Genomic DNA, 27,765 nt, shown 5'->3' with positions numbered 1-27,765 from the left:
TCAATAATTTAAAGACATTTCTAGATCAGCCACGTTAATAGCATCGTCGTGGACCCAGATAAACATTAAAGGAGCGATATGTAAGAATGTGGCCAAAATTGTTGCTGCAGTCAAATTCAAAACACAGCAGCGCGTTGTTCCCCCTCACCTACCCACCAGACTCCAGGTTGCCAGACAGCGACGCTCAAACCTGCTCTGCTCACTCACAGTCAATCTCAAAGTAGAGTAAAAAGCTATATTCATCAACAACCTCACTGTTTCATTGCCCTGACTCACAGTAACTACGAGCGGAGTTCACGTCAATGATCTGCAAGTTATTGTTACATTTCACCCGCTCCGACGCTGTGTCTATGTGCAGCGCTGAGACACACACACACACACACACACACACACACACACACACACACACACACACACACACACACACACACACACACACACACACACACACACACACACACACACACACACACACAATTTGTGGGACTAAATTAATATAATCCAACACTCAAGCAACTTTTACAAATGTCTTATGACTGAAGATTCCTTTCACATATGCTTACAAATTCACTTTAATGTGAATATTGAAGAAATATCACTCAAACAGGCGGTTGGCCACCCAGTGTATAAATAGGATAAAAAAAAACAGAGGAGGTAATGGTTCAACACACTAGTTATTGTTTTTAAAAACATGACGCAAGAGCTGTTTCTTCATTTATTAAACTTCATTATATGTTTTTTTTTATTTCAAAAGGTAAATCTTAATACAACTTAAATAAAGACAATAATAATGACAGATTTACTCTGAAGTCTTTAACATTTTCATTTTCATAAACATACAGTAATTATATGCATTTTGCTTCAGTAAGTATAGATGTGTCCAGTATTGAAAAAACTAAATGCACTTTTATAATAGTTATGCAGTTACAGTATTGGTCCTCAGTGACTAGTTTTAAACGTTTAAACTTTAAATGTTAACAAAATTGCAAAATGAAGAAATATGCATGAATTGAACAGTTATAAACATTTGACATTCAAAAAAAGAATAATAAACTGAATCTCTAGTTTATTCACAATTTATATCCTGAATAGTTATAAATGTTTTTTTTTAATGTGAAGACATACAATCAAATACAGGGGTGCAACATGGGTGATTAACTAACAGTACAATACAAACAAGACTTAAAATAGGCCAACAGAGAGGAGACAATATATTTTTTTCCCTTTTTTCTTTCTCTCACAGTAGTTATAAATGTTAACATATTGAGAAAGACAGAAAAAAAGTTGTTATATTTGCAAATAAAATATTACGTTGTTCAATGATTACATGGTTCCTCCATCAGTTGTTATAAATGTTTATAATGAAAAAAGAAAGGAAGAAAAAAAACGATTTGCTCTTCCATACACGCAATACTGGAACTCAGTGAGTAGGCTCAAAAATCTAGGCTATATAGCCTAATAATAATAATAATAATAATAATGATATAATAATAATAATGATATAACAATTTTCATAACAAAGTCATACACTAAACATATTGATTCTCAGACAGTAGTTATAAATCAAAACTAAAAATTATAAATAAAAAAATAAAATCAAACTAAAACAAATCCTTTTCATTGATCCTCAGTGATGGGTTTCATATAAAACTACATTCTGCTTAAATTATACGGTTGTTTTTAGTAATGTTTCAGTATCACCATATGGCTAACCATGTTTTTAAACCATAAAAAAAGCCTTAAATTGACTTTTCCAGCATGACAGGTTTGTCTGTCTTGAATCTCTAATTGACATATGCCTCTACTCTAGTGAGAAGCTCATCTGCTTGGTTCAGTGCTTGCATTTCATTCTCTGGTTTGAACTGAGTGTTTGGGATGTGGGGATATGGGTGGGAGCTGGGATACTGAGTCTTTTTGGCGTCCACGCCCAGCTTCTTCAGATTTTGCACAATTTGAGGCAGACCTCTCAGTTCAGGGTTATAGCAGGAAACATTTGCAGCAAGGGCTGAAATTGAGCTGTTACCAGAAGGTTGACCGTGTCTTTTATACTCTGCAGCCGTGAGGGACTTTTCCACTGCTTGATGGACTTTAAACAGACACCATTCTGTGCTTCCCCCACCAATGTCTTTGTAGGCGGCTTCAAGATCACAGCGAGCCTGCTTGCACCAGCGCTGGGCCTCCTCTTTGTTTGGCCTTGGAACATTTTCATTATGGCTCCAAAAGTTGTAGTTGAAGTTATTAGACCTCCTGGAGAATCTCTCTCGACTATCTCTGTGATGCCTGGCCTCCTGATTCCACTGCGGGTAGAAGTCTCTGAAGTCTGAGTATCCCCTTGGAGATGATGAGCCTCCAGTTTTGCTTTTGCTTTTTCCTTTGCTGAGCTCATCAACACGATTCTGCAAATATTTGACTGCCTCATTAGCGAGATCCTGGCAGTCAAGGTTCTTGTCAGGATGCCATCTGAGGTACAGCCGTCTGATGGCCTTTTTCCTCTCCTCTGGAGGTAGAGTCCAGATCTCTTGCAAACATCTGTCAATTTCCTTTTTAGCTTCATCAATTGAGACTGGTGAGGATCTCGTGGATGATGGGCTTGTGGTTGTTGATTGAGAAGAATGTGGCACAGCTCCTTCCAGTGGCACCAAGTCCATGGAAGAAGCTTCAGCAGATGAGAAAGTCGTCCCTTGAGGTTTTGGCTTCTTTTCACGCTTTAACTGATATAGGTCAAGGCAACTGACTTCAATAGGCTCTTCTTTTCCAATATCTATTTTGTATCTCTGTGAATAAAGTCTAATGTTCCCTGGCAGTTCTTCAACAATTATTGCATAAACATACTTGTTGTTAGTGCTGTAGCCAACATATTCACCCTCCTCAAAGTTATTGAGGACATTCATATCTAAGGAATCATGCCATTCTTCTGGTATATCTGTCCCAGGTTTTGGTGGTTTGAGATGGTTTTCAATCTTTGCACTGTCACGGATCCCATGCTTAGCCAGAGCTCTCTGAACGTGTTGCAGGTTTTCACAAGCGATAAGTTGTCCAAGGAGCGGGAGGTAATTTGATCCAATTATGTTACCTAAAAGAGCATTGATCTCCTTTGTCAATGTCATATTGACTTCAAGTAGAACACTATAAGTCATGTCATCATTGTGTTTTAAGTAAAACATGCAGCCTTGTTGATCTTGTTTGACAAAAACATCAGTTTCACTGGCAGTTTGATGTAGTGGCTGCTTCTCCAGCCAAAGGTTTGTTTCCAGGTTTTTGCAGCAGACAATGTGAATTCTACCAAAAATCTTCTGACACATGTCAGAAGCATCTTCTTGTGTTATTTCCCCCTCAGACTGCCCTCTGATAAGACAAATTAGCCCATGTCTGAATGCTAGTGAGGACAGATGGTTATCAAACCACCCACTAAATTTGCAGTCAGTCCCAAGCTCACACAACTGAATGCGTGACTCCACTACTCTCTCTTCTGTGACCTGAGATAGCATTTTAGGCTGCAGAGTTAGAGGCAGCAATTTGACCAGTTGATGATGTTCATAGATGTCACTTCCCAAATGACATTCACAGAGTTTCTCAAGCAACAGGAACTTATTCTGCAGTGCTCCTTCTAGTCTTTTGGTCTCAAACACTGTGTCATTGAAGTACAGTTGACATGATGGGTGCAATTTACCATCCACTGCAGGAAGGTGCAAAGTTTTTACATCATCCAGAAGGGACTGGTTTCTTGAAGCTTTGATTAACCGAAACAACTGATAAACGGCCCGTTTCACAGTTTTCATTTGGTTTGGGTTAAGTTGTTGTTTATCACATGAATCAACATAAACTGCTGACAGCACATTACAGTACTGCCTAGCAGTAGGCTTCTCTGTTACCCCAATTTTCTTGAAGAACGGAGTGTAAATGACATCATCCTCAGGAATTTGGTACAAATATGGTCTGAACTCATGGTCATAGTAAAGTTTAAGAGATGCATCATCAGACCTCACAAGTTCTTTGTCCTTCTCAACCAACACAATAGGAAGACCAGCCAGTGGCTTGTTGTCAAATGCATTCTTTTGCAGGAAGTCATAGGAAGATCGAAACACTTTAGCTCGGGTTTCAATCAATTTTGCATTATTACAGGGCGACTGACAGATGTTCCTCATGTTGCTGGTTACATACTCTGTAGGTGGTTGTTCATAAGCACCTACAACTTTCATCATTTGCTGGAGCTCTGGTGACAGATACACTGGTAGTTCTATAATTGGCATTGAAGACCAAATCAAATCTTGGTGCTCATGATTCATTTCCAACAAAGAGCCTCTGATTTTCACAGTAGTTCTCTCAGTGGCAAACGGTTGGTGGTAGTTGCACAGTTCTTTCCGAATTGGCACAGGAAGAATGAACTCGATGTTGGCTATGCTCTTAAGCAACGTCTGGTCATTCTCTGCTTCAGTCAAGGCTTCAATGAAAAGTAAACTTGATTTTTCTTTCATCTCTTTAAGATCATAGCTTCCCTTTGTCTCTGATTCTAACTGGTATGCAAAATGTATTATTTCATCTTTTGACACAACATGTTTCATTCCAAGTTCCTTGAGCAGCTCTTTCGGAGTTTTTGTCATGAATAGAGATCCATGATTGAGATCCATGAAGAAATGTTTGCACTCAGCCCAAAAGCTTTCAGGGACAAATTTCTCTTTGGACAACATTTTCTTGTAGAGTTCAACACTCTCATCATAGTAGTATGATGCCGCCTCCAATCTGCCTTGAGAACTGCGAATGAATTTCACTGTCTTCATTGAGGAGATGATTTGGTCCTTATACTTAGAATAATTGACCTGATGTTGCAGTGCCAGTAGGAGCTTGAAGCAGTTAAGCATTTGCCTTTCTGTGAGATTGTGCACAACAGGCAGGATGAACTTCATGAAAAACTCCAAGTCAGTCAGTGTTGTGATGTTCAGCGTCTGAGACAGCTCTGAGTTCCTGGAAGTGTTTTTCAGAAAAGTGCAGTTGCAGTTGAGCAGGGTGAACAAATCTGGAAATGCACTTGAATATGTGCTGCTGAGGATGAAAACCTCTTTAGGCCCATCAATTCTCACTCTTTGGCCATGTATTGTTTCAAATAATGGCAAGGACTTCAGCTTTCTCTGGTAGTCTTGCTTGTCTTTGGCCTTTGATACTCCAGACTGCAGGAAAGTCTGAAGCTCATTCTTCTCATCATTGGAAAGCTGAGAAAACTCTGAGTGGTTTATGGTATAAACCTGGTCCAACACAGGGGTTTTATCATTCACATTCAATAGTTCAGCAAATAAAAATTGATTTATTTGTTGAACATATGTTTCAGATAAGAATACAGTGTCGAGCCTCATAAAACCAAGCTTGAAGAGGATATCTGTTATGTCATTTTCAAACTGAATGACACTTTTCATGTCTTCCATTTTCTGCAGGAACCGCTTGTTCTCTAACCTTGGACACACAACGGGTAAAATGCAGCAGTCATTGAAGAGCTGCTTCACATCACTGAATGTCAGACCTTGTTTATCATCCTTAGATGTTGCAGGTTTGATTTGACTTGATACGAATCTCCAAAGTGATTCCAGCCACTTCATCATTGTTTTGTTTGGGACATGAAGATGACTGTCTGGATCAACTATACAGGTCTCCAGATGGGTCTGTATTAATGGCTTCAGATATTTTACTGCACAGGGAAGTGTCAGGTGCTTGACAAGGTTAAAAGATTGTAGAATGCCCATGTGTTCTTTATTGGTCGTAAAATTTGCAAATTCGTCATCATAGCCAAAGAACAGTCTCTCATACACTGAAATCCACTTTGGAGATTCAGAGTTGAACACTCTCAGAACTTTATCTCTTGTGAGAAGAAGTGGAAGCCCATCCAATGCCGTGGAATTGTCTTTGGTGACTTTTTTCATGAGGAAATCTTTTAAGCAGAAACTCAAGAGTTTTGAACACCTTTCTTCATCTCTGATCAGAGTGGCCTTTATGGGCAGTGGTAACTCCTCATCTGTTTGGGTTGGGTCATTTAGGGTGTTTTCTCTCAGAAAAGTCCGCACAGTTGAAGGACTCACATCTTTTACTTTAATGCCGGCTGATGTGAAGCTTTTCCAAACTTTTTGCATTTCACTAGAAAATGGAACCAATTTCATCCCAAGATCTTCCAAAATGGGATTAATATGATAAGATACTGAATGTGACAGGTGAGGTGCCTCTGTTAATTCTGTTTCTCTGATGTCACACCAGTCAAAAGAGCACACTTTAAACTCACGGCCAGCTGTTTTACATGTTGAATGCTTCATTACTGGAATCACTTTAAGGCCTCTGTCCTTGATTGATCTGTACACTTCATGTATCATTTCATGCCAACCCTGATCAACATCTTTGGACACATCTGGCCAAAAACACAAGTAGCAGTCCCTGAAGCATGTCTCAATACCTGACAGAGAGACTTTCTTCTCTGCAATGCTACGACTGATGTGATCAAGGAGATCTGCGTACAATGGAGCAATGACGCTTTGTTTTAATATTTCATTCCACATAGTTTTCAGACTTTGTCCATCTTCTTTCCAAAGGCTTCTCCTGGAAGAATCTACTTCAAAGTTTGCATTGATATGCACTGGTAGTCCTGTTTCTCCTGGCAAAGGAAGTGAACAAAAAGCTTCTCCACGAAACGGTGTATGGTTTTTTGAGTCCACACGAGCTGCTATCGCTGCTTGGGGAAGTTTGTCTAATGTTGTCTTTTCTCTTATGTTACTGTTGAATGAACCAAACTGTTCTGCAATGATCCATTTACTTTGTATTTTATCTGAAGTTGAAATCACTGTTTCGTAGATGGCCTGTTGTGGTGTTACTGGTTTGTCAGATTGTAACGTTTGTTGATGAAGTTTTACAAAGGCATCTTTTCTTTCTCTGCTTGTCTCTGGTAGACTTTTTTCAACCTCAAAGATAGTTTTGAGTTCTCCTGAATGTTTGTTGATTTCATGGACTTTAATTTTGTGGATGTTTTTCAGAAACAGAGCTAGTCCTTCAGGATCTTTAGAGAGGGCAGAACACAGTTCTTGCATGTCTTGATCAGTTACTCCTTGTTGAGATATTTTAGAGCCATTTGCCATGCTACCAATCCTCAGAGGTAATCTGAACATGGTGCCATCTTTTAGAGGAAATTTTTCTGGAAGAAAGGTTTCATAGACATCCATGTACATTTTCTTCAAACTGTCCTCTAATTTGAGGCCAATGCCCAGTGGTGGTTCGTCTGAATGACATTCAAGGTATTCTTGATTGGGATCAGAAATGCACAGTGCTTTATCTCCAGTGAGAATAGAGGGGCAGTCAGTTAAATGGTAAACAGAGTTGAATCCAACTCCATATTTTCCTGTCTTCCCTGGTGTGTTGTGCTTCCCACCTTCTCCCAATTGTTGAATGCCATTCAGGTCAGCGTCAGAAAACACCTTGTTGTTGAACACACACAGTGCTGGACCCTGAAGAGGATTCCATCTCTCCCCAAATGTTTTCACTGTGCCATGCTGGCGTTTGTCCCAAACAAAGTGAATTTCTGTTGCCTCTGCATCATCAGCATTTTGGATCAACTCTTTAAGGATATCTTTCTTTGCTGGATAGGCCGAAATTATGTTTTTAATCCGAACTGTTAGTTGTTCTCGCTGTTCAAACTGAAAGGAAAATGGTAAAATGTTCTCAGCAACGTGCTTCTGCAGAGTATGATGCCTTGTTGTTTTGATTCCAAAGTGGAGAGCCATAGGACGTGCGATATTCTCGTGGCATAATGTGACATCTGAAGTCACTGGTATCCATGGGCTGTCATTGTAAAACAGCTTATGTGCAGGTTGTAAAACTCCATGTTCATTAGGTATCAAACAGTCTGTCGTTTTCTCTTCGGCCTCAAATATCCCTTTGTTTAAAATCATGAGGCACATTGACAGATCTTGTTTTGGCAGGGGCTTGTTTCCATGATGACGGTCCAAATCCTTGAGTACAGTTAGAAACTGACTGACTGTAAAATTTTTCGGAATACCTACACTTTCCCAGAGCTTTCTGAAATTTGCAAAGGCCTTTGGAAGTACATGAAGGTAGGGTTTTGCTTCAAATTGCCCATTTTCAGCCACACAGTCCACATTTATAAATCTACTGCCAGCAAGGATGAAAGGGAATGATTTGGCCCTGTGGGACATGAAAGTGGAATCCCCCAAATCAGTGAGCCACTGATCTAGAAACCTATAGCATTCATGTGCTATTTTGTGCACTACGAGTCCATCAATTGATTGAGTTTTCTTAGATGCTTCTTGCAGCTGCTGAAGCACTGTCTCGTGGCTTGGACTGTCCTGAACTCCCAACATTTTTAGTACTGGATCATTGTGGTGTATTTTCAGATTCCTATCCAGCACAGGTTGTGTCATGTTAACAAGAAGGGAGCATGTGTCACTGAAAACATCGGTGGGCCTTCTAAATGTTACATTTCCATCCATTTTTGTATCACCAGGAGAATTTGCTGGCAGAAATTCAGTCATCCTCAGTGTTTGCCAGTGGGGAGAGTCTTCATCATGCATGGGATCTTTCATAAGTTCAAGGAGGCATTTCAACTGCCCATATGCTTTCTCTCTGTCAGTCTTCCATGTTTTGGTGATTGTGGCTGATTTCTCTGTAATGTCTTCCAATGAGAGATGATCACTTGCCATTCCAAGTTCCAACAGACGCGTAATCCTTTTGGGGGAGCAAAAGTCTTTTTTGGTCCCACCAAGCAAGCGTCCCTCTTCTAGTTCAAAAAGACAAGCTACTTTTCCTGATGGATTCACAAGTTTGTTGATACACTGGAGTTGTCCACTTGTTGTGGGGATACATGGGTAGTGGACCAGCAGGTTGTCAATTTCTTTGGTATGAAGGTCAATTGCATGTAACACAAGAGTATCTCTACTCTCAGGGTCCATGGTGCCAATGTTGTTAAACACCACCTCCTGGTAAAACTTCTTCCAGCTCCATGTTCTGTTCTGTAGAACCTTTTCTAGGCCTGCATGTTTGAAGCCATTTCTCAGCCACTGTGGAAGAGTAACAACATAGTTGGGTGGTTTGATGTATTTCTTGCACATCTCCATTGCAAGGACACTCATGTCTTTATCCTTTTCAATGCTATCATGCAGAAATATAGCACTGTTTATTGAGCACCAATGTTCTCCATCACTGAACAGCTCTGGGCCAATGGGATGCTGGGCCACAGTGGAGTAGAATGCATCCACCAAAGGCTTGAACGTTTCACTCACTTTCTCTCGGTCAGGCCAAAAGGTGTGATAACAGTAGGTTTCCATTTGTTTGTTTTCAGACATTTTCTTCAGTGCCAAGAGTGTGGTAACATATGCTGTCATTACAGGATCCTTAAGAAGAGCCTTGTTCCAGTCATGTTTCACTCCACTTTCCCACAGGCCTTTGCGGTTGCTTGTCACAGCAAATGTTCCATTTACATTGACTGGTAGACCTGTGTGAATTGACAGAGGAAGGAAGCAAAATGCCTGTCCTACAAGATCAGTTTGTGATGGGGCCAGTTTACCAGTTTCTGGATCATTTTGCAGAGGTACAGCAACCCCCCCAATAGGCAAAGAGAACTGGGCTTGCTTGTTTTCTTGAAGGGCCATCTCCAGTGATTTATGTGTTCCAAAGCAGTTGTACAGGACCCACGACTGGACTTCAGTTACACCTGATAACTGACTGGTGATCTGGACAATACTGACTGTGGAGCAGTCAATTACCTCTTTGCATCTTACATTAAGTTTCATCAGTGATTTCTCAGCCTGGTGCTGCTTTGATACACTAGTTTGATCTGGGATCATTATTGTACTCTGAGTGGTTTTGGAGACAGTGAAGACAGTTTCTTTTTCATCATCTCTTGGTGGAGTGGAAGCACTGCTTGGGATACTTTGAAGAGATAATGCATTGACATTCTTCAGAAAAAGCAGGTGAGTTTGTGACCTATTTGTAAGGTTCTGCTGAAAAATGTCAATATTGTGTTTGTAATACACCTTTGTGCTTACTTCTGACATGGCAGCCTCTTTTTCAGTTCGGAAAGGTAGTTTGATCAGTGTCCCCAGATATGGTTCAGGAGCACTTTGTCTGGTGAAATCAAAAATACGCTCATAAGGTCCAAACTGTCCAGGAAACCAATGGAAAAGTCGCTGCTGAGAAAGATCAAGCTTGAGTCCAGGATTTGTTTTGTGCTTGATGTGGTTTTTGAGGTGAGTTACATTTGGATCAAGTATGAGAAGACTGTTGCCACTGAGGATGGAGGGAACATCTGTCACATGATACACAGTATTGAATCCAAGACCAAACTTTCCAATTTTTTCAACTTTGTTTTCTTTTGAGGCAGATCCAACTCTGACAATATTTTGCCAGTCAGCAGCTGTGAACTGTTTATCATTAAAAGCCCAAAGACAAGGTCCTTGACAAAGGGCCATCTCAGGGTCAATAAGACTTTCAGGGGCATCCTTGTGGACTCTGAAATCCATCAAGAATTTGCAGGTCTTTGCCCCAGCATCTTCTGCGTTTTGAATGAGTTCCTTGAAGATGTCACTTTCCTCATCATATTCTTTCAGAATGTTTTTAATCCTAGTTGTTATTGGCTCAGATTGTCCACACTGTTCTATTCCCACTATCTCTGGACCGAGGATGTAGGTACTCAGAAATTGAATGTTCAACCATTCTGCTGCTGCTTTTGGGATTTCCTCATGTAGGACATGGATTTCCTCCTGGCTGCACTTAAGCTCTGTCAACCCATTTTTGCTTAAGTCACAGAAGACTGCTGTGGACCGTGGTTTCAGCGTATATTGCTCACCTTCTATGACGACTGGCACTGGGATGTCATCCTGAACTCTCTTTTTTTTCCTCCAGAGCCAATTGAGGATTTCTATTGATACTTGTACCTCAGGGGAACTTGCAAGAGGCTGCTGCCTGCCTTCATTAGTTCTTTTGATAGAATGAAGTATGTCAATTATTTCCTCATCTGAGAGCACTGTTCTCACTCCAAAATTCATAAGCAGCTTCTTGTATGACCGAAACTCATTTGGCACCTTCCCAATATAAGAGCTCAAGTCTAGATCATGTGGATAGTCAAGAACTAGATCCTGTGGTGAAACAAATTTGTTGTGGCACCAAAACCAGCATGTGTCCCTATTTATCAGTTTTGTAAATTCTGAGACGTGGTCTTGCATGTGTTTATAAATGCCATACAGCTCCGTTTTGAACTCCACATCTGTGTCAGGATCAGCCATTTTCTGCACTTTCGACATCAAGACTGATAAATTCTCAACCACTTTTTCTGGTGGAGGTCTGCATTTGAGGCCAAGTCTGCTGCTGTCTCTGCTACTTAGCTTTCCCACCAGAGGCATTACATGCCCAACAATGTCTTTGAACACAGAATCTCTTGTTTCATTTGGGCAGAAGAAGCCACTCTCTTGAGAAATGTCATTGTATAGTTTTTTGTCATTTCCAGGTTTATCACATGGGATCCACTTCAGCATTTTGAGGTGTTCAAGTTGCTCATAGGAAAACTTAGAAAGTAGATTATTAGCATCCAACATTTTCAAGAGCACCTGAGCTCTTTTGAGAGCCTCTGTGTGAGAGTCAACATGCAGTTTGTCAATCTGTGCAGCGGCATGCAAAAAATGTTGAGGTGTCACATCTACTTCTTTATTTAGCAGTCCAAGTTCTGTCAGGCTTTCAAGCATCTGTGATGGATGAGTGTATGGATGTGGCGGGAAGAAGTCAGACTCAAAAATGACTTTAAAATCTTGAATTCTTGGATCAAAAAAACATGAGACTCCCTTCAGCTCTCCATTCACTTCAATGAAACTCAAGCGTTTGCATCTATTTTTCAAAGTCTGATTCTGAGAGAAAAGGATATTACCATGCTGTAAAATCCAAGTCATGATTTTCTCAGTGCCTTCTCTGCCACAAGAATTCCCCTCAATGCAGTCAATGAGGAGATTTGACGCTTCAGCCGCGTGCAAGACATTAACTTTGAGGAGCTTCAACAGGTTGTGATCAACCTCGGTGGCACACTGCACAACTGAATCAGGCATAGGGAGCTCTGTTGGAACTGTTAGGCCAGAGATTAAGTTGACAGCCTTTTTTGATTGAGCTGCAACACTTGATCCTTTCATGGTTTGAAACAGAGGTAATTTTGAGAGTAAATCTCTCTCACACTTTGAGAGAGAATCCAGACGAGAAAGATAATCTTTCAATTCTTCTCGCACTTTGTGAGAGGCCATCTTGAGTTCTTCAATGAGATGCTGTGAATCTAAATTCACCAAGATTTTCATGACGCTGCTTGGAGACGTGCACAGCACATACCGATGTAGGTCAACATGTTGGAGCCACTCATTTCCCCTCACCACTGTGCCACCAGCTTTGGTCACCAACTGAGCTATTTCATCTGGCAAGCTATTCTGATTACTTGTCTGGAAAATGAGGGTTGTCTTCTGATGTAGTTGTGCTAGTGCTACAGACTGACTGACAGACAATGGACTGACTGGTATTAATGGTATACCTGTGAAACGACTTAACTCTGTGGAGTGAGTGTTGAGAAATTTCCAGAATTCTTGGAGCCAGTCTAAAGGTGGATGTTGACTGCTGGTGATGTCCCAGGTGACAGGCCTCGCTGTTGTCTGCTTCCAGTCCTGTGGCAAATACTTCCTTGTATATTCAACCACCTTGTCTGGATCAATGTTGATGACCTTAAATACCTCTGAAACACAGAATAAAAAAATATGTATCTAGTAGATATAGTGAAAACAAGCATATGACAAAAACAAACTGTGCCATTAAAATGCCATTCATACTTTTTCTGGACAGTTCTCTCAGGTGGTCAATGCAGGCTTTGCTAAGATCATCTGGGATGAAGAGGTGTTTGCAGCACGGCAGCAATGTCCTGCACAGAGGATACTTTTTTTATTCTTCATGCAACACAATCAACATCATTTGCTTATAATTTTAGAGCAGAACATAGCAGGGGATCTGTGACACCTCCTATCTAAAGAAAATGAAAGGTACTATGAATGTATCATCACACATTTGATAATAGGTGTGGTTCCTACCTTGGAAATTCATTGCTGTCGATCAAAGCAATGTCCTCCTCCCTGTCTGTGAAAGATCTGAAAGAGCCATCGCTGAGTGGAAGCAGCTGAAGACCCTTGAGTTCTCCGTATTTTCCATCACTCAAAATGTACTCTAAAAGACAGAGCCTGTCATGTTTAGAGATGTTGTGCACACCGATCCTACGAAGAGTGTCCCTTAGGAAAGTTGGAGTCACATGTTTTAGGGTACTCAAGTGTGGGTAGGCTTCATTAATAGCTCTTGTGACACTCTCTGGTAGCGTCACAAGATTTTCTCCACAGGAAACCAAAGTCCTTTTAATGGCAGCCAGTATGTCATGGCTCGTTGGACCATTACATGGGAACAGAGCTTCTGATGGAGTGATGAACTTCCTTTCGTCTTTGGCAAGAGAGAGGACAGCCACGTTCTGCCTGAATAACTGACTAAGAACATCCAGAGCAATGGCATGCCACTTGTGACTGTGCTGTAGCCGGGCAAGATCAGGCCACAGATTGTATACGGAGGCGACAGGGAGCATAGACCGTTGTACAAGTTTGATGGCATCTTGAATGACCATGATATATGCCTGTGGGAGCACCTCCTTCATCAGCAGTTCATTCCACATAGCATGTTCATCATGTTTCTGGTCTTCCTCTTGCCACTTGATGTGTCGTCTGTTGTCTGTCAGACCAAAGCATGCGTTGACATAAACTGGGAGTCCAGTCTTGTTTGATTCATTGTTTGGGAGGGGGAGAAAGCAGCTTAGTCTACTCTCACTGCAGTCTCTTCTCTCACCACAAGGGAATGCCAAGTCAACTCGAGGGAAAAAGCTCAACTTCTCTGCCAGTGAATCAAGATTTTCTATGTTGCCCGCTTTCATGGTGCATGTTGTCACAAGCCACTTTGTTTCTTTCGGTGTGTTTGAGTTGAGGGAAATCACTTTGAACTTGGTCGAACCTGTAGTGATTGTCTCGTCCTCTGGTCCCAAAATGACATCTGTGGGGACTGATGATTTCACCTGAAGCCTGCGGTTAACAACGCCATCTATGCCAATATGTTTTAATGACACAGAGGTCACGTTTTTGAGGAACAGGAGGCTCAACTCTGCATCTGTGATGAAGCTATCAAACAGCTCCACCACCTTGACTGAGTCATAGAGATTATCTGAAATCTCTGATGCTTCATTGCGCAAAGGGAATCTGAAAATTGTCCCGATAAATTTCTGATAACCCATGACAACTTTTGACCATTCTTGTCCGCTTACAAGCGAAACTATGTCTCGAAAGGGTTGGAACTGATCGTGCATGGTCATCAGAGCTTCTTGGTGTTCTGTATCAGCCAAAGACCACAGAAAACCGGGATTCCTCTCTCCAAATATGTTTTCTTGGGGGTCCAATATGCCAAGGTAACCTGAACTGAATATGGTTGGCACATCTGTGAATAAAGTAAAAATATATATCTTATTAATTAACTACATATGTTGTCTAAAGATTAATACATAACATAGACAACAGACTATAAGGTGACAATAAGGTGAATGTGTGGCAATTGTACATATTTTCACCTGTTGTGTGATATACAGAGTTGAAGCCGATTCCAAACCTCCCGACTCTGTTTGGGTCATTGCGCTTGACACTCCTCCCTGCATTCTGAATTCCATCCCAGTCTTCTTCAGTGAATGCAGCATTGTTGTAGGCATAGAGGGAAGGACCTTTACAGGAAAAAAAAAAAGTTCCAACGAAACATATTTATGATGAGATTAGATTCATACATGTGTGATGCTCTCTGGTCTCTATAACTGTTTATTTTGTCACAGCATAAACTGAATCAGGAAGAAACACTTTAGAGGCTGAGGTTGTAAAAACATATGAAATGGGTGAACTACAACATATTACAACACTATATTGCTCCTATTGTCTCCTATAAACACATCCAGGAACTGGGGCGCCGAAAAGGAAATACATTTTACTACAGTCTCAAAACAATACAAAGGTGAATCTGTTATGGGAAATGAAAAATGAATTCCATTGTATTCAGAGTGCTCAGTTCTTCCCCTACTGTACATGTCAACTGTCATGTTGTTCCTCTTTCACAAATATGGTAATGATAGTCAAAAATACCATTAAAATGCATAATTGTATATAAAATAGCATCAAAAAATTTTGCCGCTGTGTGGGGGGCCCTGTAAAGATTCTTTTCATGGGGCCCAAAATCCCTAGCGTCGCCCCTGTCCAGGAACATATGGTTTAGCCTATTATGGAAACTTTAGCATGGTACTGCCACTTTATCAAGTGATCATGTTAACCAAGTTTTTGTCTGTTCACCAGTAAATAGGCCGTCAAGATCACAAATGAGAAAAAAGGTCTTGCCAACTTCATTGGATTATGGGTGGAAATTGATATGGAAACATGCACAAGTCCCTTGAGCACCATAGGGAATAGTAGAGCATTTTGCTGGAAGATTGGCAACCTGTGTAATCAGGCTACTTCCTATGTGCTACTGTTGTTGTTGTTGTTACTGTCTTTATATATTCATACAGTATTTCTATGGAATAATACATTATGACTGATGTTGATAACCACTCATAACACTGCTCTTTCCCAGCTACCCTACACACCTTGGTATTTTCCCAGTTCATCAGTCCAAAGGTTATCGGTCCCATAGCTCCTCTCATCATGGATGAAAACCACCTCTGTGGCTCCAGCATCATCTGCATTTTGAATCAGCTCCTGTTGACAAACAAAAACATAAACAGAGCTTAGCAGACCAAAGTTAACAGTCAAATATGTCCACATTCCTCTGGACTACCATCTCTGTGACAAGCTTCAAATATCCAGGCCACATTAATCAGCACAGTTAAAGCCCCTGCATACAGTACTATTTGTCCTCCATTCTGCCACTTTTAGATAGATAGATCAGACTTTTATTATTACACTCCAGGTCCATTTAAGACAAACAAACACACACATACACATTTAAAGGAGACAGTCATACCAGTGTTTCCACATGGCTGACTGGTATCTCACAGACCAGGATTGGACAACAGCATTAAGACAGAATTTTGTGTGTCATTCAGTCGACAGATGAATTTATACATCAATTTCCGCAACAGAGCATGAAATGTATTTACTCGCACTTGACAAACATATCTCACTCGCACTGCACCACCTAGGTTTTCCCATCAAAATTCGTAGGCAATCATTATAGGCAACCTGAAGTTTGCAAATGCTTGCCTTTTTGAATTTAACCGACAAGGGGGCGGTATAGAGACGGGTACAGAAAGCTCTGAAGAGATTAATTTTAACATAATCTGAAACCAGAAGAATTTGTGTAAAGTGTAAAGTTGTGGTTTCGCAACAGATCAATACAAGTCTGTGCCCCATAGAAGACCAAAACAGTTTGATTTCACCAGAAAGTTTCCTACATCAAATTCCACAGACATCCTGACACACATCCCATCTTTAACTGTATCTATTTACCCACAATGTTTTCAAATACATACAAATACATTCACCTGTTTTCTGTATTAAAAATTAAATTTTTAGCAGAATTAAAATATTGAGCCATCCTGGGCGGTGTTTAGCTCAGTTGGTAGAGCACCCGCCCCGTGTGTAGAGGCTATAGTCCTCGCTGTAGGCGGACCCGGTTTGAGTCCCTCGTCGGACGGCCCTATCCTGCGTGTCATTCCCCCCCTCTCTGCCTCCCATTTCCTGTCACACTCTGAACTGTCCTATCTAATAAAGGCATGAAAAGCCAAAAAAATATAAATAAATAAATATTGAGCCAACCTGCTTCTCATACCAAAAGACCAAGGGTGTAGACACAAGATCAAAAGCCTCATGCTATTAGAGGCTTTGTAATCAATTAGAAAATATGATTGTATTATGATCAGTATTTGACAAATGAGCACTGTACCAACCTTCAGAATTTGTCCACCATCTGGATATCGACGCAGAATATCTTTCAGGTAGTCAATGAAGGGTGGTGCTGTTTGCCCGAAGGACGTTCTAAGGATAAGCAGGAGTGAAAGAGTTAAAATTGAAATCAAACACTCAGGGTCAGATAAACGGTGCATATTTTACATTTGAATTCTTGAAGTTCTTTACTTGAAATCTGATCCTAGATACCAAGTGTTTCCTGGTTGACCACAGAAGAATGGGTTGGTTGAGTATAATGGACTCGTAACATAGCATTCCAGTGTATTCCTGTGACTTTCTAAGCCTTAAATGTCATATTAATGATTTAGTGATGCCAGTTCCGATTTTGAAGTCTGATAATTTGAGGCTCTTGTGGTGATCAGTATGTAGGCCTATGCAAAGACATGTTTGTAAAGCATCAAATATTTCATACATTTATTATTCTAAAGATTTAATATGGAATCTGCACTTGTTACTGTGACATAGGCCTACAATATCTCCATAAGCTCCACAGAGATTTTCAAAAAATATGTAATGTACATCTAGGCTGCCCTCTAGGCTGTCCCCTGGGGACAACAGGTTATGCTTTTTCTGAAGAAATCAGTGCTGTTACTCAGACACACTACTTCATTGCAAAACTCAGCATGTTACCCCAATGCCCTAAAATGAGGAACAAGAAATGCCGACATCCTGTGAAGAGTCAGTACACAGATGTGAAAAGGATGTGGGTTAAACTCACCGAGCATTTTTCTTCTTCTTTGAACTCATCCTTCTTGATTTGAGCACTGTAACAGAGTCAGAGCATTGTGACAAATGCACCACCACATCCATCACAATAACTGGCAATAACTCAACACTGTAAGACTCGGCACTTCTAACAAGACAAACAAGAATAACAAATAAGATAATTATTTAGAGTTATGATGAACACGTCACTCTGAAACTTAACCCAACTGAATATTCAACATGCCACCAGGTTCGCTGCTTTCCAGAAACTTAAAACGGGTCTTTCAGGTTTCATTGATAATTTTAATGAGTCACATAAAGTACTGTAGAAGAAACTGTCACTGTTTCTCCCCTGTGTGAAGCCACTGCTTTTGCAAAGGGGTCCTTGGAGTCTTCAGGAACTAATATTAGCAGTGTTTAGGCCTCTCGAGTCTGAAAGACTCAAATCTCTGATGCTTAGTTTCAAGCTGCTGGTTAATAAAGGCTTTCCCCCCCTCCCCAATACACCAGCCTGGGATGCAAGCAGGTGGAGAGGAGTCGGGTCATTCCATGAAAACTGTTAAATTTGGGCTTTGGAAATTTGAGTTTTTTGATCTCAACGTTTTTTGTTTTTTTTGTTTCATTGCATGAAGAACATGTAACACTTGCAAAAAAACATATTTTTCAAGCTCAGACACCCTTTTCTGACGGTCTTTTATCACATTAAAATCCCGAAATCAGAGTTTCTTTTTCCACCCCGTCACAGGACAAAGGTTAACAAATTGAACAGTAATTTTAGATTAAAATAAGACAAACAAAAAGTTATTCACTTCAGAAGTATTCTTTTTGTTCAAAAACACCAATAGTTTGTTTAAATTATTTTTTTTTAATCTTTTTTTTTTTGTTAAATCACACTGTGACGGGGTGGAATATATGTGTGACGGAGTGGAATATTGTGACGGGGTGGAATGGACAAAATTTAAGAACATACTGATAACACAGAACAAAGTGTTTAATTTGATGCTGGGGGAGGGAAATGTGAAAGTGATAGAGATTTAAATATTTTATACTAATTCAATATGAAGAACAGTGCCACTGATTCCACCCCGTCACTTTAGTGTGTGACGGGGTGGAATGTGACGGGGTGGAAAATCTAAAGCAATATGGCCGAAATCCTGGATGTGCTAAAAGCTAACACTGCAGTTAGCATGGAATTACATCGTAAAATTAAGGATTTATACAAATGTAATTTGAAATTTTGATTTAAAAATTGTTTTCCCCACTTTTTGTGTGTGACGGGGTGGATATGCTATGCTTAACGGAGAAGGTTTTGAAAGAAAAATTTACCCAAAATGTTCTAAAAGAAAAATCAGAACTCATCATTGTTTGCACTTCCCTCCTTCAAACTCTTGAATGATGTCACTCCCTGTTTCCTGTTTCCTTACAGGAAGTGTATTGCATTTTGGCGCAAAATTACATTGGTGTGACGGGGTGGAATATGAAATTGATGGACATGGAGAAATGATGCTATTTTAATAAAAAAATATGACATTTTAATATAATTAACATATTTCCTATTAAGAAGAAAGTATTTCTAACTATAAGAACAATAAATGTTTGAGATTTATTTGATGTTTTTTAAAGCAGATATCAGTGGAATGTTTTTGTTAATATAAGTCCTAAATAGTCCTATTTTCCGTCAGCAATCACTTACATGAAGTATTTCAGCCTAAACACGAGTCTCTCCGTCACTCTGCTCTGCTGTAACCCGAGGAGAAAATTTTCCTTGTGGGATACAAGTGTTATCTAATGAGGAGAGAGAACGGCATGAAGGGCTGTGTGTGCAGCCAAGGGATGCGCGTGAATGTGGTGACGTAGCACGAGGACCAATTGATGCCTGACAAGGGCGGGGGCTGCTAACTCATGGTGCGTTCAAAGAAACTCGTACTTTGTGTTTTTCCTTCCTGTGAAGTCATACCAGTTCGATCTGGTACGAGTTCACGGGTCGGAAGTTACGAGTGGCCGTTATAGGGAACTTTCACAGACAACAGGATGGTAAAAACACGAGCTACGGGTTACCTGGAACGCTACCAAGTCGTAGTTGTGACTTGAAGCTGTAACTTACGATTTCAAAAGCCTGCCTTGAACGCAGCATTAGCCGAAACGGCCGTGAAGCTGATATCTGCTTTAAGTTTTACATTAGCCTACATGAATGAGAAAAATGGTCAGAGCGGACATGAGAAAATGACTGTAGTTTAACACAAAAAGTTATATGTGCAAATTGTATATTTATTATTTACTTTTATTTTACCTCATGCTAGAAAGTAAACTTTAATTAATGGCTTCAGACACTGAAAGTATTACTGACAGTTTTATTATGCCTCCTATACCTCTTTGAATGTTGGGGACCCAAACTTAACAGTTTTCATGGAATGACCCAGTCACAGTCAGTAACAATACTTTGCAAGAGGTCAACCTCTTGACAGATATTGACTAGGTTCACATAGTATGGATTTTCACTCCTGAATGATCTGATTTTGATGTAGCTTTCTCATCTACCTAAAGCTTAAATCTGTTGTGTAAATATAACAGTAGGCTATATTGAGCACACACACAAAAAAAATCTTTATAACCCCTCCCTGCTGAATTAAGACAAAGTAGGCTAATAGACAGTGTAAATGTATGAATTAGATATAGCCTACATTATACAGAAATGAGGAAGAGGTTATAATAATTTATTCAAATGTCCCACTGATGGACCCCCTCGCAAATGAGATGGCACATCTCAAGGGGCTATCCTGTAAAATAAAGTCATAAAAGTCATAAATAAAGTCATTTAATCAATTAGGAAATTAACTTTTTTCTCAATACACTCCATTACATCACATACACAGCAGATTGATTTTGTAAAGGGACCAACGCCTACCTCAGTCATGTCAGTCCGGAGGGCCGCATCAGCTGTGCTCTTGTCAAGTTCAAAGAAAGAAATGATGCTGTATCAGTCGCGCTGCCAATAAAAGGCAGTTGGTGTCCAACCCCAACAACAGCACACCCATTCACATTTTCTTTCGTTTCCTTTGCAGACAAACAGCGAAACGAAACTTAAACTGGCACCAAAACATGATATCTGTCCGGATGGTTTCCTCTCAACTCTCCGATGAAACGAAACTATTCTTAACGACAGGAAGGACTTTGAGCTTTTCACAACGACAGTCTTAACCTCGAAAATATGAACCGTGACAACAGCCTATACTTCCTTAGTTATGTTCCACATTCACTTTATTTGCTGTATTTCCTGTATTCATCCCCACATATTCCCCTGCCGTGTCTGACAGTTACTCCGCCGCTCGCTAGATGATGCTGCAGCCTCTTTGTGTTGCGATGCCGAGCGGCCGCAGGACGTGAACGTCTCCCGTCTCCTTCTGCCTCTGTTATTGTGACGTTTACCTGCGCTCGTGCCATAATAATCTCAATACACAGACATATTTTCTCGATAAGAATGAACACGGTATGTATGTGTGTGATTTATTTTGTCTGCCGTGACTCGCGTCACAGAACAGGCTCATCGTTTAGGGTGACGCAGGGCCTATAATACAGCTGAGTACTGCCCGTGTGTTTATGTAAATTTCCACATTTGCATGCCGATGATGAGGATGGTAAATGTTAGTTCAACAGCCGACGCGCGGTCAGATTGGTTTTCATACATTGCTGCTGTGCGCTGCGCTGCGGTGTCAGCAACGAGGAAGTCAGTGATTTAGCTTTATACTGTATCACAGTGATAGAGCTGATGGGCTAATGGGCGTGGAGGCAGACGTGGGTGTGCCGTGTGCTGTCCATGTCCTCCCTCACTTTCATCACCGTTAACTACAACAAACACTGTGTGTCGCTTTCAGGTGTCTCTATGATGTGCCAGAGAATGACCCCCCCTCCTCCACTATGGTTGTAGACAGCACTATGCTGGATAAAACCAGTGATAAAGGCCAACAGACTGGGAACTGCTCAAACTGTGGGTGTGGTTTCAACCTACCACCTCCTGATCCTGACCCCAATCCAACCAGCGCCTCATCTCCTCCTAAACAGCAACCATCCAAGTGTCCCTCCTGTCAGGCTGGCAGCAGCCTCCCTAATGGTCGACGGCCACATCGGCGCATCAGATTGGACCCTCACAGCTGCAGCGTTTGCAATAAAACCTTCATCTCCTCCGCCCACCTGGCCCTTCACCTGACCACTCACGGCAAAGAGAGGAAGTTCAAATGCAGCACCTGCGGCAAGTACTTTCATCAGTCAGCCCACCTGATGGCACACAAGGCGATCCACAGTGGGGACAGGCCGTTTAAATGCCCCGAGTGTGGCAAGACTTTCGGCCGGGCCTCCCATCTGAAGACCCACCGCCGGCTCCACACAGGGGAGAAACCCTTCAAGTGCACCCACTGTGACAAGTCGTTCACCCAGAAGGCCGGGCTCCTGGCGCACGTTCGTCTCCACACATGGGAGCGGCCGTACAAGTGTGAGAAATGTGGTGAGGGTTTTCGCTCTTTGTCTCTCCTACTGTCTCACAAGGCTAAAGAGTCTTCTGGTCAGGCCAAACCAGTGTCTGCACCTCCACCTCCACCTGCACCTGCACCAAACCAGACCCAGAAAACACAGGACAGCCCAGATGATCTGAAGTGTGGCGTCTGCTGCAGGACCTTTGTTCGATCATCATACATCAGGCTGCAGATTCGCCTCAAGAAAGGACTGCGACCGTATCACTGCAAAGTGTGCAACAAGACTTTTGTCAAACTGAACACGTTTGTAAACCATTGTGATAAACACTTGAGGCAGAAAAAGGACAAAAGCAAGCAGGTCAAAGTCAAAGTTGTTAAACCTCCCTTATTTGTTCCACTCTCCAGGCCTCCTTCTCCTGAATCCATCGCTGCCCAGCCTGTATCGTCAGAGGTCAACACGCGCTCCAGATCGAAAGCAAAGAGTAAAACAGAGCAATGACAAAGGAGTGCATCCACTGACACACAAAAAAATGACTTTAATCAAGAAATGTGTTTTAACAGTTCTGCCACTGCACAGGGTAACAAATGCAGGAGAGTAGTGTCAAGTCCTCATAACAGTCCCAAAATGCTTTGCGTTTTAAATCAAATGCGAGTTTACTAATTGTACAGTTATTTTATTGAGAATTCTTAATTTTACTGTGGACAATTCATTATCATTGTTAAGTTAATTTTAATGTATACTTAAGCACTTAAGCCTGATTGACATTTCAGTGACATCAAAACTGACTCTAATCTTTAAATCTAATCTAATCTGGTTAACATTTCTTTTTTTTTAATCCACACTTTTGGCATGTATAGCACTTTACAGATAATGCAAAATAAATGTCTGATGTGGAAGTTTATGCACATACAATAAAAACGAACACTAAAACATAGTGTGGTCTACTTGTTGCACCTGAGAGTACAAATACTGAAACTGTTTGTTTCAGTTGTCAAGCACTGACATAGGACTGTCTTCTGTAAAACCCACTTTCCCCACTGAGCCCAATAAGCATTTAAGTTTAAGTTACAGTGGTGCTCCACAGTTCATTCTAGGCACGTCATTAATCACGGTTTGATGAATCACCTGGGCCTGTAGTTATCCAGGGAACAACGGTGCAACTACTCGTCTAGATGAGGTTTCTTTGACCGCCACGTTCATGAATGACGCACTTTATTACAGGTCAGCTGCAGCTCACAGCCGATCCCTCCCTGATCCTTAACTTAACAGAGGTTGTGTTAGAGTTGTTTCCTGTGAATCTCCACCGCTGATAGCAGGACTGTCACCTCCACATGGGGAAACTCTTTGTCCCGACCTATGGACGCAGACACAAAGAAGGACATTGAAGGTAGACAGAGTTTGTGTAAGTTAGTCACATTTGCATGGAAAAACTAACAACAAAATGATGACAAATCAATCATATGAGGTAAGCATAGTGAAGATTTGGTATTTGCCTGGCAGTTGTCTGTTTCCTCTGGGCTATTGTTAATGTTCCAGTGCAGGGTAACAGTCATGTGGCGTCTCCAGACGGGGTTCCTGTGCAGGACAATCGTTCCACTGATCAAGTCTCCGGCACACACGCTGACCGGGCTGTCTAGCATGAACAGAGTCTGCTTCCAGTGTGTTGGCCTGAGGAAAAAAAACTGTACTTAATGTTGTAAAATACACTTTTGCAGAATAGCATCTGCACAACAGACTTTTTTATATTTTGTACTCAGAGTTGGGTCCGGTGTTGAGCTCCACTGTTGCGCCCCCTGTCTCTAGGCTCTGGAACTGAACGGTGAACCAGGCAGTGAATCCATGGAAAATACCAGACTTTTCCACACAGAATTGAAACTGACCCTTTATTTCCTGAGAAATGAAACCACACAACCTTAGTCACAATATCCAAGGGGTAAGGTGGGGTAGAGCAATTTCTAATGATGAATCACACAGCACCTCTAGGTCTTTGACTTGCAGAGTGTACATATCCAGGCTGATCACGTCACAGGGAGAGCTGAGGCAGTCACTGGGATCAATGAGGTGACTGAACTTGGGTTTGGCGAAGAACTCCTGCTGTGCCAAAGACCTACAGAGAAAATGACAAACAGTACTTAATCTCTTATGAGAAAACAAAGTTAAAGAATAGGTATTCAACAGTGATAGAATTCTATGCGTTTATTCCCAAGTAAGTTTGAACATAACTAACTTGGTCTGTGCTGAATTGGTGAGGAGCATACATTATGAACCTGAATGAATTTAGGGAGAGATGACATGAGCCAATGACATTCAATAGATTATCTTACCAATGTACAACTGCAATCTGTACTAAAATCTGCTGAGTAGTAGCTCTTACTGCAGAGGGGTGAAGTCCAGGCCATAGGGACGCTCCCAGAAGGCCATTTTCTCTGCATAATAGCTGTTAGCCTGACATGGCACGAGGGCAAGGGCCCCGGATGAGGGCCACATTACACCACCTTCTCTCAGCCAACGGTCCCGGGCCACCAGCACTGACTCCACCATGAACTCAAACTAGACCAGAGGGAGGCGACAAAGAAACACAGCACAGAGCACACAAACTGCTGAGAGTGCATGATTGGATGCAATAAAAACTAATGGCACTGACATAAAGCCTCCGGAGTACAAATATTTAAATATCTTGACACTGTTATTCATCAGTGGAAGTAAAAGTATCAGCAGTGTCATGATTACCAACAGGCAGTTGCCCATCCACTCAGACACCAGGACGTCCACCTGCTCAGGCAGCTCGATCTCCTCAGCTCTGCCCTGCAGGACCGTGACCACCTCATCACATTCATTCTGCTTCACCAGCTGTCTGGTATACTCCGCCATGGAGCTCGCCTCCACAGCATACACCTGCAACACCACAGGTTAACTTGCACACATTATACACCATGATGTTTTGTAGCAACACTCCTTGTCCAGCAGATGGAAGTATAGGTTCACTAAAGTTAAAAATATGAATTATACTTATGAATTCTGGGTCATTTCCTGTCTCATATCTCAATCTTTGTTGTGAATTTGAGTACATGGAAACTTAGAACGAGTCCGAGCTTGCAGTAAAACACACTAAAACACCTTATTATCTATGACCATGTATACATTTGTGGTAGATGCACATGTAGACAGTTCAAGTTGATTACCACTGAGGGCTGTGCCAGCTGAGCACAGAACAGGCTGATGATGCCGGTTCCACAGCCGAGGTCCATCACCACCTTACTCGCCAGAGAAGCACTGTTGCTGAGAATAACCTGTCGGTACGCTTCAGTGCGACTCTTGTCTGACAGCATCTCCAAGTGAAGCCTCTGCAACATGAGATAAAATGAATTAAATACAATAAGTGACACCATTTGTTGAAGTATGTAAAGAACAGTCTTACATTTCAACATGCAACAACTCAAGACATATTTTCATCATGACCGTATTGATGTTTTTGCAGTTCTTTTATGTCGGAATCAAAAGGGTTTTATATCAAATAAAGATAACTTTATGAATTGATTATTACAAATAAATGCAGGCAAAATATAAAAAGAATATGAAATTTCAAAATAAAGTGTAATGAAAAGTGGCACAAAAGTGTTCATTGGGAGAAATTATGTTGTGAAATCAAAACAGAAATATAATTTCCTGTAACCAAATGACTAAAGCACACACTCACACACACACAAAAAGATTTTCATGGTTATAATATCCATGGTTGAGGCAGACGGCTGCCCACCCCAAGCCTAGTTCTGCCTTTTAACAAGAAGTGACTTTCTCATGGTGAGAATTATTGGGTCGCTGTAATCAACCTTGTAATGAGCTGCTCTATTGAAAAAGTGCCTTTGGATAACTTCTGTTGTGATTTGGTGCCATTTCAAAGAATTGCTTGATTTGACATGGTTAACTATTTATAATGGCTTATTGGTTTATACTTATTAGGTTAATTTCGGTAGAGGATGACAATTTTAGATTGTGATGATTGGATATCGACCACGGCAAACCACTAAAGAGGATCCACATGAACAATTATCAGTTTCCTTATATAAAGCTTCCAGCTGCTGTTTCGATGTGTGGTACATTCAAGGAAACACTGATATAAAAAGTGCACATGTGATGCAGATGTGTTGTGAATCTAGATGTCCTGAAACACAGCACAGCTGTAACTTCTGTGTTTACTGTAGCACTCTGGTGAGATCCAGGTGTCTGCTTTTTTTTTTTTTTTTTTTTTTTTTTTTTTTTTACATATACAGCTACATGCATGGCTGCACTGAGAGATGCAAATGAGTGAAGGCTTCCATGGCACACTTTCACTTGTTGCTCTGAGACATGCAGAGTAATATTTTGTATAGTACTTGAAAGTTCCTCACCAGTGTCCCATAACTGCCAAAGTATTCCTCATCCTGCCATGGGTCGTCAAGGGAGGCGTCCTCTTCTTCCTCCTCCTCCTCAGCAGCAGCAGCAGCACCTGTGCGCAGGTAGCTGGCAGGGACATAACCCCTGACCCCCCGCAGCTCTGCCCACCACCAGTCAGGGGAGGGCTTGGCGTGCACGAGCAGTTTGTCCCCTCTGCTGAAACAAAGCTGCGGGACAAAAGCCAAACATATACACATTGCTAAATGCCCCAACTTGGACCTCTCTGGTTATAAGAGTGCAGTTATTATCATGCTGCTGGAGGTCTGTGTGGGACGCTGTTACCTGGTCGCCACCAACTCCAGAGAAATCGGAGCGAGCAAAGCACTCTGTGGGAGATGCGTCGTCCTCGTCCTCTTTCTCTGCCTGCACGTCGGACATTTCAAGTAACGTTTCAAATCTTTACCACGAGAGCACACACACACACACACACACACTGTAAGTTAAAGTGTGAAATGAGTGCTGGAAACATAATCACAACATTTCATATGGCGCGAGTGCACCAACGCTTCCTGTGTTGACGTCAGATTAAGTTACTGTGCCTTCACTTGCCGTCGGATTTTCAACCGTCACTGGGTAGTTATTGTACAACGCCAGTAACGTATGGCAGTTATTATGCATAATGTTAAATAGATCCTATCTATGTATATTTCTTGTGACATCGAATCGACGTTTTGTATTATTTAATCATGCATCTTGCAGTTAGGGAAAGCACGTTATGGAGTTGGCTCAGATTCAATTTGCCACCGTATAGGCTAACTACTACGTCACGTGTGTCATTTTGTTATTGGAAGAAATATCTACTTTTTTTTTTTTTTTCCTTCTTCATTTTCTAATCAAAGCATCGAAACACACACTTTAAGTTAAAATTTGTCAAATTGACTTCGGAAACAAGGAATTTCCGAGGAGCCCCTGAAGGCAGCATCACGTTGTGCAATTGAGTGCAGAAACAACTTTTACGGCTCCTCAGATTTACCAAAGACTGTCAGTCTTTAGTCTGGGACTGTGAAAATCGTTTGGTGTAAACCCAAGACCTTTTTGGATCAGTATTACTATTATTATTCAATTTTTTTTTTTTTTACAGTCTATGGTATTACCCCTGTTTTGAGAAACCTTACTGCTCTTATTTGTATTGAAA

The 27,765-nt window shown here is 41.2% G+C and overlaps 3 protein-coding genes across 5 annotated transcripts; 1 reads left to right on the top strand and 2 right to left on the bottom strand.

The window, feature by feature from the left end:
• Positions 1–715: 715 nt before the first annotated feature.
• LOC311004909 (sacsin-like) lies at positions 716–20,774 on the bottom strand. 2 transcript variants are annotated; one of them, XM_083997118.1, is made up of 8 exons: positions 20,635–20,774; positions 17,743–17,788; positions 17,006–17,093; positions 15,704–15,815; positions 14,651–14,797; positions 13,089–14,520; positions 12,834–12,922; positions 716–12,739 (listed from the first exon to the last, which is right to left on the bottom strand). In XM_083997118.1, exons 2-8 carry the CDS (start codon positions 17,769–17,771, stop codon positions 1,785–1,787), a joined length of 12,852 nt encoding a protein of 4,283 aa, XP_083853244.1. In that variant the 5' UTR covers positions 17,772–17,788; positions 20,635–20,774; the 3' UTR covers positions 716–1,784. The 2 variants fall into 2 exon arrangements, with proteins under 2 accessions (XP_083853244.1, XP_083853245.1); XM_083997119.1 differs by lacking the exon at positions 20,635–20,774 and having other exon boundaries at positions 17,743–17,831.
• Positions 20,775–21,103: 329 nt separating this feature from the next.
• LOC311004911 (uncharacterized protein) lies at positions 21,104–23,014 on the top strand. Its single transcript, XM_083997122.1, has 2 exons — positions 21,104–21,216; positions 21,602–23,014. Exon 2 carries the CDS (start codon positions 21,645–21,647, stop codon positions 22,692–22,694), a length of 1,050 nt encoding a protein of 349 aa, XP_083853248.1. The 5' UTR covers positions 21,104–21,216; positions 21,602–21,644; the 3' UTR covers positions 22,695–23,014.
• Positions 23,015–23,184: 170 nt separating this feature from the next.
• On the bottom strand, positions 23,185–27,144 carry prmt2 (protein arginine methyltransferase 2). 2 transcript variants are annotated; one of them, XM_083997120.1, is made up of 9 exons: positions 26,913–27,144; positions 26,585–26,797; positions 25,379–25,540; positions 24,927–25,091; positions 24,571–24,746; positions 24,174–24,303; positions 23,950–24,086; positions 23,690–23,864; positions 23,185–23,550 (listed from the first exon to the last, which is right to left on the bottom strand). In XM_083997120.1, the coding sequence occupies exons 1-9, from the start codon at positions 27,006–27,008 to the stop codon at positions 23,518–23,520; spliced, it is 1,287 nt and encodes a 428-aa protein (XP_083853246.1). In that variant the 5' UTR covers positions 27,009–27,144; the 3' UTR covers positions 23,185–23,517. The 2 variants fall into 2 exon arrangements, with proteins under 2 accessions (XP_083853246.1, XP_083853247.1); XM_083997121.1 differs by lacking the exon at positions 23,185–23,550 and having other exon boundaries at positions 23,696–23,878.
• Positions 27,145–27,765: the final 621 nt, after the last annotated feature.

The sequence above is a fragment of the Trachurus trachurus genome, assembly GCF_905171665.1.
Source record: "Trachurus trachurus genome assembly, chromosome: 21".
NCBI lineage: Eukaryota > Metazoa > Chordata > Actinopteri > Carangiformes > Carangidae > Trachurus > Trachurus trachurus.
The sequence above is the reverse complement of the archived record's forward strand: the minus strand, read 5'-3'. Positions and strand labels throughout refer to the sequence as shown.